The 16,753-nt window shown below is 40.8% G+C and overlaps 1 protein-coding gene across 1 annotated transcript in view; it reads left to right on the top strand.

Moving 5' to 3' along the window:
• The first annotated feature begins 295 nt into the window (after positions 1-295).
• Positions 296-16,753, top strand: part of LOC133523257 (DNA topoisomerase 2) — a 34,555-nt gene continuing 18,097 nt past the window's right edge. Inside the window, exons 1-9 of the mRNA XM_061858745.1 lie at positions 296-490; positions 1,295-1,535; positions 3,939-5,838; positions 6,686-6,825; positions 8,241-8,443; positions 9,992-10,140; positions 11,904-12,141; positions 12,388-12,545; positions 13,771-13,979. Coding sequence (XP_061714729.1) covers positions 476-490; positions 1,295-1,535; positions 3,939-5,838; positions 6,686-6,825; positions 8,241-8,443; positions 9,992-10,140; positions 11,904-12,141; positions 12,388-12,545; positions 13,771-13,979 — 3,253 coding nt within the window. The 5' untranslated portion in view covers positions 296-475. The remainder of the gene's footprint in view (positions 491-1,294; positions 1,536-3,938; positions 5,839-6,685; positions 6,826-8,240; positions 8,444-9,991; positions 10,141-11,903; positions 12,142-12,387; positions 12,546-13,770; positions 13,980-16,753) is intronic.

The following is a 16,753-nucleotide window of genomic DNA, read 5'->3' as shown; positions in this document are numbered from 1 at the left end:
TTTTTTGTTAACAATAGACAATGGATAAGCCGTCGAGGGCCAGCTACAAATGTAACGACTATATGTACACAAGCTTTATTGAGCTTACTGTAGCAGTTAGTCATTCTGTGTAATAAGGTCCTATTAAAAAAAAACACCATAAATCTAAAATTGGTGATTAAATTAGAGATTGACGCTAATTACTTTTCTAATCAAATCAGACGATTTAATCATATCGTCTGGACTGGCTTTGAATTAGTTGGCGTCCTATGACCATAGACTTAGGGCGTCTAGCCGTTTATAGAGCAATTTGTTTTTCTTGTCTATGGACATTGTCAGCGCGTCGTCATTTTGTGGTTGTCGTGCTATTGCATATTATTAGAATTAAAAATGTTAACTTTCAAAAGTAATTACTAGTTACTCACGTTTTGTCTTATTTTTAAGACAAGCAACATATCGCGTAGATCGCACACGCTTTATAAGCACCACGCACAAAATGGCTGATATAAAGGTGAGTGCGAAATCTTGGCGGCATTTTGGTCGGTAACGGTCAAAATTCTATTTTGTTGTTGTGAATGTCTATATGCACACTGACTTGATAATGTGTTACTGTAATGGGTATTCTTGGGATGTGTTCTAAGTGCTCAGTATGAATTAACAATTCGTATTATTTGCAACCGTTACATATGTACTTTCACGGGACTCCATAATTTATTATTGCAATAGGTCGTTGTTATTGATCAACGGAGCACTGTAATTAGTTAGCTCATGGTATTCGCTTTACTCAGTTTTACGATATGAATAGTTGCGGGGTTATAATTATTTTTAGGAGATGCTTATTTGGGGGTTGAGGGTAGATCATATTTTCCCTCCATTTGAAGTAACGGATCCTATTGATATGATTTTCACTAAAAAGCTAGATCCCTATTACTAATCATTACCCTAAAAGACTGGATAAACAATATTCTTAATTTAACAAGTTAATATGAGATTAAAATGTAAAAATAACATCTTGCTAAATAAGTTTCTTATACCCATAATATTTAACCATCTTACACCTACAAGCGAAAGCCTATCAAGACTAATTTTAATTCGGAAAAAAATGTATGGAATATGGAACTAAAGGCCTTTTCTAGGCCTCTGGGTGCTAACAACCCAGTTAAGTTAGTAAACTGTTGAGCTGTAAGGATTCTGATTACGAATTTATCCTTTATAGGGTTTGTTGCCACAGTGGCAAAATCGGAACCCTCATCTTAGTTTCGTCATGTCCCCCATTTTACTAAGAAAATTTATGGTTACCAAAACCCCTTTCCAGTCTATGTTCAACAAGATGTCGGCAGCCACAAATGGCACCGGGGATGCCCCAGTGGCAGCACCCGCATCCAAAAACCAGAAGGGTTCAATCGAGAAGATTTACCAGAAGAAATCTCAGCTGGAGCACATCTTGCTCCGTCCGGATACATACATCGGGTCTGTTGAACGGGCCCATGAGACCATGTGGGTCTTCGATAAGGAGAAGGAGTGCATGGTTCAGCGGGAGCTGAATTTCGTGCCGGGTAAGTTCTAAACCTCCTTGGGTTCTGAAAGAAAGCCTATATATTAGGTCATTACCTATGAAATTTGTATGGAGAACTTAACGAAATTTTGCATACAATGAATTTTGCGGATTATTTTGTGATGGCATTTTCAAACCAAACAAATTTTTGCCAGTAATCTGAGACATTTTTAAGGCACATTTTCTATATCATATTGTTGTAAAAATCTGTTCCGTCAGAAAAATTATAAGTCATTTAAGTACTCAAGCCGGTAGCACATAAAAAGAGCTGTTTTCAGGGTGGTATTCTGAATACACAAAACAGTAAAAGTAGCAAATAATTGTATGTAAAATCATTGTTATGTAGGGCTGTAATGAAATTAAAAAATACTTTGAAGTTACTATTAAAATAAATAAACTATGACATGACTAATACTTATGAACAAAAACGCCAATTTCATAGATAATGACCCAATACTATTACTTATGTCAAATGATGGTCTCTATGACAGCTTCAAGTCTGTTTTGGATGGGTGTAATTAAAAAATAATTGATGAAATAGTTTTTACCAAATTTTTACACTCAAAAGCCTGGAGAAAGTGTTTTAAGATTGTTACCCACTGTTACAACCACCCTGACATTCACAATATAATCAACAAGAGAACTATCAGCCGCAAGACCCCGAGGCCACAGCCTAAGAATTGTTGGCAATTCCACTACTACTACATTTTTAGGGTTCCGTACCAAAACAGAACCCTATTACTAAGACCCTGTCCGTCCGTCCGTCCGTCTGTCACAGGCTGTATCTCATGAACCGTGGTAGCTAGACAGTTGAAATTTTCACAGATGATGTATTTCTGTTGCCGCCATAACAACAAATACTAAAAAGTACGGAACCCTTGACTTTGTCCGGTTTTTTGTCCAATCGTGTCTTGGCGGCTTGGAACCGTTAGTTTACTCAACAGTGTTGTGACTGCTCCTTAGGTCAATGTGGTTAAAATTAGTGACACTGATGTTACTTAGTGATGTGATACGACTTTACAAAGGCTCATCAGCTAAATAGCTGCTCGTCTATAATTACATAATAATAATAATGATAAATGCTACGTTTTTATTTAAATGTATGCTGTAAATGTCTACAAACATTTTATATGACAGTTACTCCATATTATTATAAAAAATATTGTTATAGGGATCATTATTTCATGTGCACATAAAAACCCTAAGGCTGTTGAACTCCCTTCTGTCATGGGCACCAGATTGTGATATGTTTGCAAGTCGATGGATGGCTGTTTATCAGATGTGTCTGCGCTATTGCGAGGTGATGGACGAACGTTGATTGTGATCTGTTTTTCCTATTGTGTAATCCTATTTTATAATCTGAATTGTACAGTGCTTTGGTTTCGACTGTAATGCTGTATATTGTTTTAAATAAAAAAATAAAAATAAATGTGAGAGATTAAATCAACACAGTCTTTCAGTTGTGTTTATTCCTTTTTTAATGTCTTGATTACAAAATAAAGCTAATCATTGTGGAAAAATTACTCATTAAATCTTGAATGAATTCCCTGTAACATATAAAATTGTAGGACACTAAACTTGTAAGTTGGTTGAGCTTTGTATTATTATATAAATTATATTATCATATTTCATAGCTCCACTATAAATATAAACCAATCTTAAAACCCATTACAGACATTCAAATATATATTGCTGTCTCGCACTTACATTGTGAGAGAGACGAAATATACCAAAATATAACGTAATATACTGAGCGATATATCGCAACGTATCTTAAGATGCTTTGCTATAAGATATCGTAAGATACCAAAATATATATTATAGCTTCGTGTATGGACTCTGTCAAATGGTACGTAAAATAAATCGTAAGATGCCTTGCTATATATCATTTGGTATATTATCGCTCCATCTGTGACGGGCTTAAGATTACAGAATAAATTTGTTTACCTGTTCATTAATGAATTCATGCAAGGTAAATTAGACCCACTACATATTTAGTTCACGTGAGATCGTGGTCAAACGCCTGCCTTTCGTTATATAAAATAAAATTAAAAAAACTTAAACTGTATTGATGTGATGACAGAGTGAAAATAGTCTCAGGAATTCTTTTCCAAAACCACTGCACTCTCATGGAGTTTGGGGCTTCTTAGAATCTTGATACCTGTCTGTCTGTCAAACAATTTCCGCCAGTAGAAAAAAGCAGAAAATTAAAAGAAAAAAGTAGGCGCGAAGGGTAATTGACCCATAAAAAATTTGAAATAGGCGCCTTTTTCTAGTGACATACTTGTTAGACCGCTATAATTATTATTCAAAATTACCCTACTTTCGAAGTTATCCCAATGCACCTTGATAAAATTAAATTTTGTATAAAAACTTGTTACATTAAAAAATCTATGATTTCCAGGTTTGTACAAGATATATGATGAAATCCTCGTGAACGCGGCTGACAACAAGCAGAGAGATCCCAAAATGGATGTAATAAGAATTGAGATCAACCAAGAAACAAACACTATCTCAGTGTACAACAATGGTTGCGGTATCCCTGTCGTCATGCATAAGGAAGAGAAGATGTACGTGCCCACCATGATCTTCGGGCACCTCCTCACTTCATCCAACTACAATGACGAAGAGGAAAAGGTGACAGGAGGCAGAAACGGTTACGGTGCAAAACTCTGCAACATCTTTTCCACAAAATTCACAGTTGAAACTGCTTCTAAACAGTACAAAAAGCATTTCAAGCAGACCTGGGGATCAAACATGACAAAGGCCTCTGAGCCTAAAATTAAAGAGGCGGGACGAGATGATGATTTTACTAAAGTGACTTTTAGCCCCGATTTGGCTAAGTTTAAAATGGAGAAGTTAGAAGATGACATAGTTGCGCTCATGTCGCGCCGAGCCTACGACGTCGCCGCTTCAACCGCAGGTGTTAAGGTTTATTTGAATGGTGAAAGATTGAAAATCAATAAATTTAAGGATTATATAGACTTATATATCAAAGGTAAAGAAGATGAGAACGGACAGCCGTTGAAGGTTGTTTACGAGAAAGTCAACGACCGCTGGGAGGTCGCTTTGACTCTATCTGACAGAGGATTCCAGCAAGTCTCCTTCGTAAACTCTATCGCCACCACTAAAGGTGGAAAACATGTTGACTCAGTAGCTGATAATATAGTTAAGCATGTAATTGAAGTATTAAAGAAGAAAAATAAAGGTGGCGTTAATATTAAGCCTTTCCAGGTTAAGAATCATATGTGGCTGTTCATCAATTGTTTAATTGTGAACCCAACCTTTGACTCGCAGACGAAAGAAAACATGACTCTTCAAGCTAAGAGCTTTGGGTCAAAATGCACATTTACAGACAAGTTTATAACAGCGGTAAGCAAGAGCGGGCTCGTTGAGTCTGTCCTCACCTGGGCCAAATTTAAGGCTCAAGCCGAGCTTGTCAAAACTTCCGGTAAAAAACAGAGTAAACTTAAAGGTATACCGAAATTAGAAGACGCAAACGACGCTGGCACGAAAAATGCACATCTCTGCACTTTGATTCTCACCGAGGGAGACTCAGCCAAGACTTTAGCCGTCTCTGGGCTCAGCGTAGTGGGCAGGGACCATTACGGAGTCTTTCCCTTGAAGGGTAAACCTTTAAACGTGAGAGACGCGTCTCACAAGCAGGTACTTGAGAATGTTGAGATTAATAACTTAATTAAGATCCTCGGTCTCCAATACAAGAAGAAATATAACACTATGGACGACTTGAAATCCTTGCGTTACGGTAAATGCATGATTATGGCCGATCAGGATCAAGACGGTTCTCACATCAAAGGTCTCATCATTAACTTTATACACCACAACTGGCCCGAATTGCTCAAGCTGCCGTTCCTAGAAGAATTCATCACGCCTATCGTGAAAGCAACAAAGAAAGATAAAGAGATATCTTTTTACTCTCTCCCAGAATTCGAGGAATGGAAGAGAGATACTGAAAATCATCACACTTACAATATAAAGTACTACAAAGGTTTGGGTACCTCCACATCTAAGGAGGCTAAAGAATATTTCCAGAACATGGAAAGGCATAGGATTAAGTTCAAGTATGGTGGGCCTACGGATGACCACCATATTGAGTTGGCGTTTTCGAAGAAGGGCGCTGACCAGAGGAAGGAGTGGTTGACAAATCACATGGATGAAGTGAAACGTAGGAAAGAAATTGGGCTGCCGGAGAGATATTTGTACACTAAGGAGACTAAAGCTGTCTCGTATTCGGATTTCGTTAATTTGGAGCTGGTTCTCTTCTCTAATGGTGACAATGTTAGGTAAGAAAATCAATTGCTAATTATTCAGTAATTTTCAATTAAAATGTCTGTTGGCAAATTGCAGCTTGCAAGTTATATTGTAGCCGTCCTAGTCAAGTTCTCGTTTTCGAAAAAAAGATAATATGTAATAAAAAGTACATTTTTGAAGACAATTTTTGTCTTTGTTATCAATTCTCGAGTAATTGTGGAAAATTTTCTATTCAAAATTCAAAATTTTATTCTGCAAGTAGGCCTCAAGGGCTCTTTTACAAGTCAATACAACATTTATAGTAACAGCATATAGTGACATGAAAAGTACATAACAACATTTATAAATACAACAGCCAATACCTGGTTAAACATTACATTATAATAATCTTAAAATAAATAATTACTACAATACAATAGAGATGTATAGTCTCTATGGTTACATTTATGCTTGAAATGAATGTCCTAATTCATAAGCTATCGAATGATTTTTATTTTTTTAATGTGCGATAGGTAAATGGACAGATAATGGTATGTTAACCAAGTGCAGTCGTGTTTGGCAGATAAAACTTTGAAGGGGTACAGTTTTAAAATGGTTGAGGAAAAACATAGGTATGGGGGGTGATTTGTCTATAAAATTCATCGTATTATACGTGGTAAACGGCTCGACTATACGTGGACAAACACATTGTACTGAGATAACATTTTTTTTTTTTAATTCCGCTACCTAAGGTTGTCTGGAAGAGATCGCTTTTTAGCGATAAGACCGCCTGTTGTTTACCTCTTCTTTATGTGTTGTATTATTTGTACTGTTTCTGTATTGAGGTGTGCAATAAAGTGTATTTGTATTGTATTGTTAGTAATAAATAATAATTTCCAGGTCTATCCCATCAATGGTGGACGGGCTGAAGCCCGGCCAACGTAAGGTGATCTTCACGTGCATCAAGCGTAACGACAAGCGAGAGGTCAAGGTGGCGCAGCTGGCTGGTTCAGTAGCCGAACATTCCGCTTACCATCACGGTATGTAACGGATATTTTCATCACACTTGCTCCTAAAGGGTGTTATTTCACGTAGGCGATGCGGTCCGGAAATCTTAAATTTCGACCTAGGACTGTAAAGAATTTTTTTTTTTCTTTTTTTTTTTTTCGCTCACACGTGATAATAACGGACAGTACATGAATAACGAACTCGTGCTAATTAAGCCGTCGCCTTCGGCTTCGGGTTTCAATTCACACTCGTTGGTAAATTCTTGTTTACTAACCTAACCTTACCTAATACATAATGTACAAATACAACTTTTCAGTTATAGATTTAAAAACTTCTATTGTAAAATGTGGTAAATAGTACATTTTCTAACAGTCCTATTGATGGTACAAAATCAGCATAAACACAAGAAATGGGTGGATTAATATCCACCCCATTCAAAAATGTCGAAAAAACGGTGCGGACGAAAAAGTCGCGCTTAATTTTTTTTTTAGAAAAAGCACTCCTTGCTTTATGCTATATATAAAATATGAAAAATGAAATGAAAATGAAAAATGATTTATTCTCTCACAAGCATATTTAACAAAATACAGGTTGGTGTCCCTTTTTAAGTATAGAAATACCTGTGTTAAGGAACACCGCTCTTCCTTAGTGATTACCTAGAAGCTAAAAGCAAAACTATGATGGCTATAAATAATAATCATTCGATAGCTTGTGAATTGGGACATAAATTTCAAGCATAAATGTCACAGAGAATTTTACACAATAATAACAAAGATAAAAATTGTCTTTAAAAAATTACTTTTTTTTTTATTTTATCATTTTTTTTCAAAAACTAGGTCATTGACCCGTAATTTTTTTATTGTCAAATGATAGTACAGGATATCAGCTAAAAGTTGACATCAAAATGATAGCCCTAGTTAAAACCTTTTACAAGTTACACGAGTCCAAACAAGACCTTCTGTAATGCCAGTCGGCAGTCAGCAGTCGTGTTTGGCGCCATAAAACTTTGGAAGGGTGCATTTTTAAAATGGTTGAGAAAAAACATAGGTATGGGGGGTGATTTGTCGATAAAATTAATCGTACTATACGTGGTTAACGGCTCCACTATACGTGCACAAACACATTGTATATTGTCTGAGTACCCACAACATAAGCCTTCTTGGCGCACCGTGGGACCAGTACCCCTAGTGTAAATTTTATCGACATCATAACGTGACGAACGCGTTTGCGTTAAGTCTCATTTTGTATAGGATTTTGAGTTTCCAAAACGTCCCGCTTGGCGCGCTCTTTCTAAATCCAATACAAAATGAGACTAAACGCAAACGCGTACGTCACGTTTCAAAATCGAATTTAATTACACTAGGGGTACTGGTCAATTTGTGTAAGAATGTCCTTATAATATTTATTTATTTATGTGTATAATAACGTCCGACATGTAACCCCACAGGGGAGCAGTCCCTGTCGATGACGATCGTGAACCTGGCGCAGAACTACGTGGGCTCCAACAACATCAACCTGCTGGAGCCGCGCGGGCAGTTCGGCACGCGGCTCAGCGGCGGCAAGGACTCCGCCAGCCCCCGATACATCTTCACGCTCATGTCGCCGCTGGCCAGGCTCGTGTTCCATCCCCACGACGACCCGCTGCTAGTGGTAACTATTATAATAATAAAATACTTTATTGTGCACTACAAAGAAACATACATGTTACAAACAAAAAAAGGACATAAGTAAGTAGGTAACAACAGGCGGACTTATCGCTAAAGAGCGATCTCTTCCAGACAACCTTCAGATAGCGATTCAGTGGCTAGAAATAAAGTTATTGGGCAGTCCAAAACCACATAAGTGTAAAGTTTATAAAATAAGTAAATAGAAACTACAAACAATGAGAAATAAACTACATAAACTACATATATTATATAGGCAACAATAATACACTACATATACCTACAAAAAATACATAAATACATAATGAGTAATCAAGCAAGAGAAAAATAACGACCAGGTAAGAAAAAGATATGAGTGTAAGGAGCATGACTAAGAGAGAGATAAATAGTGTTCTTTTAGACGTGTTTTAAAAATGGGTAGGGATTATTTATTTATTTTAATACTAATTGTTTATTCATGCCAAAAAATTTTTTTTTATACTACGTCGGTGGCAAACAAGCATACGGCCTGCCTGATGGTAAGCAGTCTCCGTAGCCTACGTACACCTGCAACTCCAGAGGAGTTACATGCACGTTGCCGACCCTAACCCCACCCCCCTCGTTGAGCTCTGGCAACCTTACTCACCGGCAGGAACACAACACTATGAGTAGGGTCAAGTGTTATTTGGCTGCGGTTTTCTGTAAGGTGGAGGTACTTCCCCAGTTGGTATATACAGATAGACAGAGGAACAAAAAGAAACTTATACATAACATTACAACATATAACATTACATTACATGACACATCTCTTTCTTCTTCTTCTTCTTCTTCTTTAGCCCTTCTCTACCATTCGGGTGTAGGCCTCCTTCTGTTCTGTGCGACCTGGAGCCACTTTTTCCCCGCAGTCCTTTTGATGTCGTCATCCCGACGCATCTGGGGTCTACTTTGAGGACGTTCCTCCCCCCATGGTCCGGCGACATGACACATATTAGCCACGAAATGGTCCCGATTCAACATGGTGTTAGCCTAGATGGGCCAACGCTGGTCTTCCGCCGGGGCCATAAGCGAAAAAAACAAAAAAAAAATTATAAAATTACTTCTAATCATAGGCAACCCTAATGTTGTATTGACGCTGCGTTCTGTTAAGAGGATACGGGAGCTGAGATTTAAATATGTTATGTAAATATATCCGTTTCGCTAACGGAAGCGGCTTCTTAAACTTAGTGCGATAAGGACAACACTAGGCTAGGCGAAAAATCTCATAAAACGATGAATTGAAATTGAACAAGTCGTCTGTTCACTTAATATCATTTACAGTACATATGGGGCTACTTTATAGCACTAGTGCGAGAAGTAGCATATTATGTTACTGTGTCGAACATTTAAAGGGCCATATGTACTGTAAAACGTTGTACGATACATGTGCGAATAGGTAATTCGCAACTCGTGTCGATTTAAAACACTCCCTTCGGTCGTGTTTTAATTTATCGCCACTCGTTTCGAATTTCCTATTTTTCGCACTTGTATCGTAATGTACTATATTATTGTACCATAGCACGAATTCGAAGACAACCAGAAGATCGAGCCGATGTACTACATCCCCATCCTGCCGATGCTGCTGGTGAACGGCGCCGAGGGCATCGGCACCGGCTGGTCCACCAAGATCCCGCAGTACAACCCCCGGGACATCGTCGAGAACATACGGTAAACTTTACATAAAGACTTATAGTCCATCATCTCCAGCTGGTCCACCAAGATCCCGCAGTACAACCCCCGGGACATCGTCGAGAACATACGGTAAACTTTACATAAAGACTTATAGTCCATCATCTCCAGCTGGTCCACCAAGATCCCGCAGTACAACCCCCGGGACATCGTCGAGAACATACGGTAAACTTTACATAAAGACTTATAGTCCATCATCTCCAGCTGGTCCACCAAGATCCCGCAGTACAACCCCAGGGACATCGTCGAGAACATACGGTAAACTTTACATAAAGACTTATATAGTCCATCATCTCCAGCTGGTCCACCAAGATCCCGCAGTACAACCCCCGGGACATCGTCGAGAACATACGGTAAACTTTACATAAAGACTTATAGTCCATCATCTCCAGCTGGTCCACCAAGATCCCGCAGTACAACCCCCGGGACATCGTCGAGAACATACGGTAAACTTTACATAAAGACTTATAGTCCATCATCTCCAGCTGGTCCACCAAGATCCCGCAGTACAACCCCCGGGACATCGTCGAGAACATACGGTAAACTTTACATAAAGACTTAAAGTCCATCATCTCCAGCTGGTCCACCAAGATCCCGCAGTACAACCCCCGGGACATCGTCGAGAACATACGGTAAACTTTACATAAAGACTTATAGTCCATCATCTCCAGCTGGTCCACCAAGATCCCGCAGTACAACCCCAGGGACATCGTCGAGAACATACGGTAAACTTTACATAAAGACTTATATAGTCCATCATCTCCAGCTGGTCCACCAAGATCCCGCAGTACAACCCCCGGGACATCGTCGAGAACATACGGTAAACTTTACATAAAGACTTATAGTCCATCATCTCCAGCTGGTCCACCAAGATCCCGCAGTACAACCCCCGGGACATCGTCGAGAACATACGGTAAACTTTACATAAAGACTTATAGTCCATCATCTCCAGCTGGTCCACCAAGATCCCGCAGTACAACCCCCGGGACATCGTCGAGAACATACGGTAAACTTTACATAAAGACTTATAGTCCATCATCTCCAGCTGGTCCACCAAGATCCCGCAGTACAACCCCAGGGACATCGTCGAGAACATACGGTAAACTTTACATAAAGACTTATATAGTCCATCATCTCCAGCTGGTCCACCAAGATCCCGCAGTACAACCCCCGGGACATCGTCGAGAACATACGGTAAACTTTACATAAAGACTTATAGTCCATCATCTCCAGCTGGTCCACCAAGATCCCGCAGTACAACCCCCGGGACATCGTCGAGAACATACGGTCAGCTATATATTATTATTGATTATACTTTAATCAATCATTATTTGGAACAAAATTATCATACTAAACAATTTATGCAAAGTGCGTTTGATTTCGGTAAACATGGTTAATGTTTGTTTACTTACCATGGAGCGCAATTTGTAAATTCACGATCTTGACATGTCTTTTAAAAATCAGTAACTGTTATTTATGTCAGCAAAAGAATGTAAATGATTGTATATGATTTATAATTGTTAAATATTTGAATTGACTTCTTTTTCAAAAGTGTTTTTCTAAAAAGACGCATCAAAATTCAAAATTGCTTTTCTTTTTAATGCTAAAAAACGGGACTATAACAAGACTGGACTTCAGTTCCTTTTCTCAAAACACAAGCCACTGTCAATAGAAGATCTTTACATGAATGTCAACTTACTTTGAATTTTAACTTTCCAACCTCATTGTGTAATATTTTACAGCCTATTGCTCGACGGGGACGAGCCAAAACCCATGCATCCGTGGTACAAGAACTTCAAGGGCCATGTGGAGGGCTTCGGCGACAAATACGTCATTTCCGGCGAGGCGGCCATCTTGCCCGGCGACAAGATCGAGATCACGGAACTTCCGGTCGGCGTGTGGACGCAGAATTATAAGGAGAATGTTCTAGAACCCATGTTGGGGACGGATAAAGTGAAGCCACTCATTTCTGAGTACAGGGTGAGTCATCCATACTTATATTATAAATGGGAAACTTTTGCGGAGAAGAGCCAATGGTAGAAATCTTAAAAGAGACACAAATGTTGATTTGTACCGTCTAAGAACTCTGTGCGCATTTCCTGGGTGACTTGAAGCCGCAATTTTACCTCCAAAGAGTCGCACGCGGTTTGCGTTTGCTTACCTGGTCGAACACAAATCCAGACCTAACATCATTGCCACCATCTTGATTTTTAAAACTCTCATCAGGAATACAACACAGACACAACAGTCCGCTTCGTGGTGTCCCTCCTGCCAGGCAAGCTGCCCGAGGTGGAGGCGGAGGGCATCCACAAGGTGTTCAAGCTGCAGACCACCATCTCCATGACCTGTATGAACGCTTTCGACCACAATAACTGCCTTAAGAAGTGAGTACTAATAGTGCATGTTTAACTTGAGTCAATCAATATGGGCGTTTCAAACACCTAATTTCTTTGGACACATTTTTGAGAGACCATTTTGACCTCTACAGCCTAAATAAAAAATTTATACACATTGACAAAATTTAGACACCAAAATGTGTGTCTCCCCCCCTGTAACTTCTAAATTAACAGAATTAAAAATCTAAAAAAAATGTATGATATACATTACCATGCAAACTTCCACTGAAAATTGGTTGGAACCAGATCTAGTAAGTATGTAGTTTTTTTTAATACGTCATAAATGGTACGGAACCCTTCATGGGCGAGTCCGACTCGCACTTGGCCGCTTTTTTTTATTTAAGAGTGAGAGAAAAACACGGTCCTACGGGGCCAACAAATAATGATGTTAATGGCTTAAATTTATCTCTGAATAGATGTCTTATCTTAAATGTAAAAAAAATGCCATTTAATATTTACATTGGTGTAGATAATTTTGAGCGCATTCATATTCGGTTTGAAGACATTATCATAAGAACTCAGAATATTGCAAGACAATTGCGGAAAAAGCGCAGTTTTTTTATTTATTTTAAACTTTTCATCGCCACAACTATCTATCATGCAATAGTAAACTTTATTAAAATGTGTTAAACTATAATTTTTAACAAGCAGAAACGTCTGCGAACGATGCTAGTAAGCTTAGAATAAATATAAAAGTGGAAAAATTACTGCCTCGGGTGAGACTTGAACTCACGGCCTCTGGATCGATACTCCAGCGCTCTGCCATCTGAGCCACCAAGACCTCATCCATAGGCAGCAAATTTTCCCACCATATGGGTCTAGGGGATCCTAGCGACATCTACCGTAAGAATATTACACTTCTTAGACGGTTACCGGAGTTCATGATGTGTCCAAAGAAAAAACGTGGACAAATATTCCGCTATTGACCCATTTACATGTCAATAAAGCATTCCTATCGAACAGTTACTAGCCGGGTCCTGTATGCTCGCTCTGTGTCGACCCGGCTATTGATGAATAATTCTGAGCCATGAAAATCCAACGTGGAATAGTAATTTCTGTCTTTCAATTGTTTAAAAATGGTATCTGAAGAAAATTTGTATATTTAAACGAAAACGAATAGAGTCAGGATTACAAGGGAAAGGGATAGCAGGCTAGAGGGAGAGACACAAATAATTATATATCAACGCAATACTGCAGCATCAACATCTTCCAGGTATGACAAAGTGGAAGAAATTCTCCGCGAGTTCTACTCGCTCCGCATGAAGTATTACGCGCGGCGCAAGGACTGGCTCGAGGGACAGCTGCAGGCCGAGGCCGACAAGCTCTCCAACCAGGCCCGCTTCATCCTGGAGAAGTGCGACAAGGGGCTCGTGGTCGAGAACAAGAAGAGGAAGGCCATGGTCGAGGAACTCATCAAGCGAGGTAGGATAAATGGCAGTCTGGGGGGACTAGCTTGAGGGACAGCTGTAGGCCGACAAGCTCTCCAACCAGGCCCGCTTCATCCTGGAGAAGTGCGACAAGGGGCTCGTGGTCGAGAACAAGAAGAGGAAGGCCATGGTCGAGGAACTCATCAAGCGAGGTAGGATAAATGGCAGTCTGGGGGGACTAGCTTGAGGGACAGCTGTAGGCCGACAAGCTCTCCAACCAGGCCCGCTTCATCCTGGAGAAGTGCGAGAAGGGGCTCGTGGTCGAGAACAAGAAGAGGAAGGCCATGGTCGAGGAACTCATCAAGCGAGGTAGGATAAATGGCAGTCTGGGGGGACTAGCTTGAGGGACAGCTGTAGGCCGACAAGCTCTCCAACCAGGCCCGCTTCATCCTGGAGAAGTGCGACAAGGGGCTCGTGGTCGAGAACAAGAAGAGGAAGGCCATGGTCGAGGAACTCATCAAGCGAGGTAGGATAAATGGCAGTCTGGGGGGACTAGCTTGAGGGACAGCTGCAGGCCGACAAGCTCTCCAACCAGGCCCGCTTCATCCTGGAGAAGTGCGACAAGGGGCTCGTGGTCGAGAACAAGAAGAGGAAGGCCATGGTCGAGGAACTCATCAAGCGAGGTAGGATAAATGGCAGTCTGGGGGGACTAGCTTGAGGGACAGCTGTAGGCCGACAAGCTCTCCAACCAGGCCCGCTTCATCCTGGAGAAGTGCGACAAGGGGCTTGTGGTCGAGAACAAGAAGAGGAAGGCCATGGTCGAGGAACTCATCAAGCGAGGTAGGATAAATGGCAGTCTGGGGGGACTAGCTTGAGGGACAGCTGCAGGCCGACAAGCTCTCCAACCAGGCCCGCTTCATCGTGGAGAAGTGCGACAAGGGGCTCGTGGTCGAGAACAAGAAGAGGAAGGCCATGGTCGAGGAACTCATCAAGCGAGGTAGGATAAATAGCAATCTGGGGGAACTGGGTTGAGGGACAGCTGCAAGCAGAGGCCAACAAGCTCCAGCCAGACCCGCTACATTCTGGAGAAGTGCGACAAGGGGCTCGTAGTCGAGAACAAGAAGAGGAAGGCCATGGTCGAGGAACTCATCAAGCGAGGTAGGATAAATGGCAGTCTGGGGGGACTAGCTTGAGGGACAGCTGTAGGCCGACAAGCTCTCCAACCAGGCCCGCTTCATCCTGGAGAAGTGCGACAAGGGGCTCGTGGTCGAGAACAAGAAGAGGAAGGCCATGGTCGAGGAACTCATCAAGCGAGGTAGGATAAATGGCAGTCTGGGGGGACCAGCTTGAGGGACAGCTGTAGGCCGACAAGCTCTCCAACCAGGCCCGCTTCATCCTGGAGAAGTGCGACAAGGGGCTTGTGGTCGAGAACAAGAAGAGGAAGGCCATGGTCGAGGAACTCATCAAGCGAGGTAGGATAAATGGCAGTCTGGGGGGACTAGCTTGAGGGACAGCTGCAGGCCGACAAGCTCTCCAACCAGGCCCGCTTCATCCTGGAGAAGTGCGACAAGGGGCTCGTGGTCGAGAACAAGAAGAGGAAGGCCATGGTCGAGGAACTCATCAAGCGAGGTAGGATAAATAGCAATCTGGGGGAACTGGGTTGAGGGACAGCTGCAAGCAGAGGCCAACAAGCTCCAGCCAGACCCGCTACATTCTGGAGAAGTGCGACAAGGGGCTCGTAGTCGAGAACAAGAAGAGGAAGGCCATGGTCGAGGAACTCATCAAGCGAGGTAGGATAAATAGCAATCTGGGGGAACTGGGTTGAGGGACAGCTGCAAGCAGAGGCCAACAAGCTCCAGCCAGACCCGCTACATTCTGGAGAAGTGCGACAAGGGGCTCGTAGTCGAGAACAAGAAGAGGAAGGCCATGGTCGAGGAGCTCATCAAGCGAGGTAGGATAAATAGCAATCTGGGGGAACTGGGTTGAGGGACAGCTGCAAGCAGAGGCCAACAAGCTCCAGCCAGACCCGCTACATTCTGGAGAAGTGCGACAAGGGGCTCGTGGTCGTGAACAAGAAGAGGAAGGTCATGGTCGAGGAGCTCATCACCCGAGGTAGGATAAATAGCAGGTTGTAAAATACGTTACACATTGGCGCCCAGTGTTATTTTTTTGAAATAATAGCTTGCTGCAGGAGTTTGTGCATACTGTACTCGCCTTTTTGTGTAGTGTTGCTTGCTCTTTATACATAAATAAATAAATAATAAATAAATAAATATTATAGGACATTATTACACAAGTACAGTCCCACAGTAAGCTCAATAAGGCTCGTGTTGAAGGTACTTAGACAACGATATATATATATATATAATATAAATATTTATAAATACTTAAATACATAGAAAACCCCCATGACTTAGGAACAAATATCCATGCTCATCACACGAATAAATCCCCTTACCAGGATTTGAACCCGGGACCATCAGCTTCGTAGGCAGGGTCACTACCCACTAGGCCAAACCGGTCGTCAAATACATGAAATACATGAATTTGTCTATGCAATATCATCATTCGAAGTTTTGAAAAGCTTTTTGCTGGTATTCTGCACATTTTGAAAAAGAATATTCATATTCATATAATTTATTGCATACATGTGTTTACAGTAAGTCCTTATTTATATCTTAGGATACAACATGCACCCGTTAGGGCATAGCAACATTGTTGTTACTTAAATAATACTTAATCTAATATCTTATAATTAAAATATAACATTTGGACATTATTAGTATTATATTCGATTTATTCAAAAATATCATTTAAGAAATCGTTTAA

Source organism: Cydia pomonella, chromosome 12 (assembly GCF_033807575.1).
Source record: "Cydia pomonella isolate Wapato2018A chromosome 12, ilCydPomo1, whole genome shotgun sequence".
NCBI classification, from domain to species: Eukaryota; Metazoa; Arthropoda; class Insecta; order Lepidoptera; family Tortricidae; genus Cydia; species Cydia pomonella.
The sequence above is the reverse complement of the archived record's forward strand: the minus strand, read 5'-3'. Positions and strand labels throughout refer to the sequence as shown.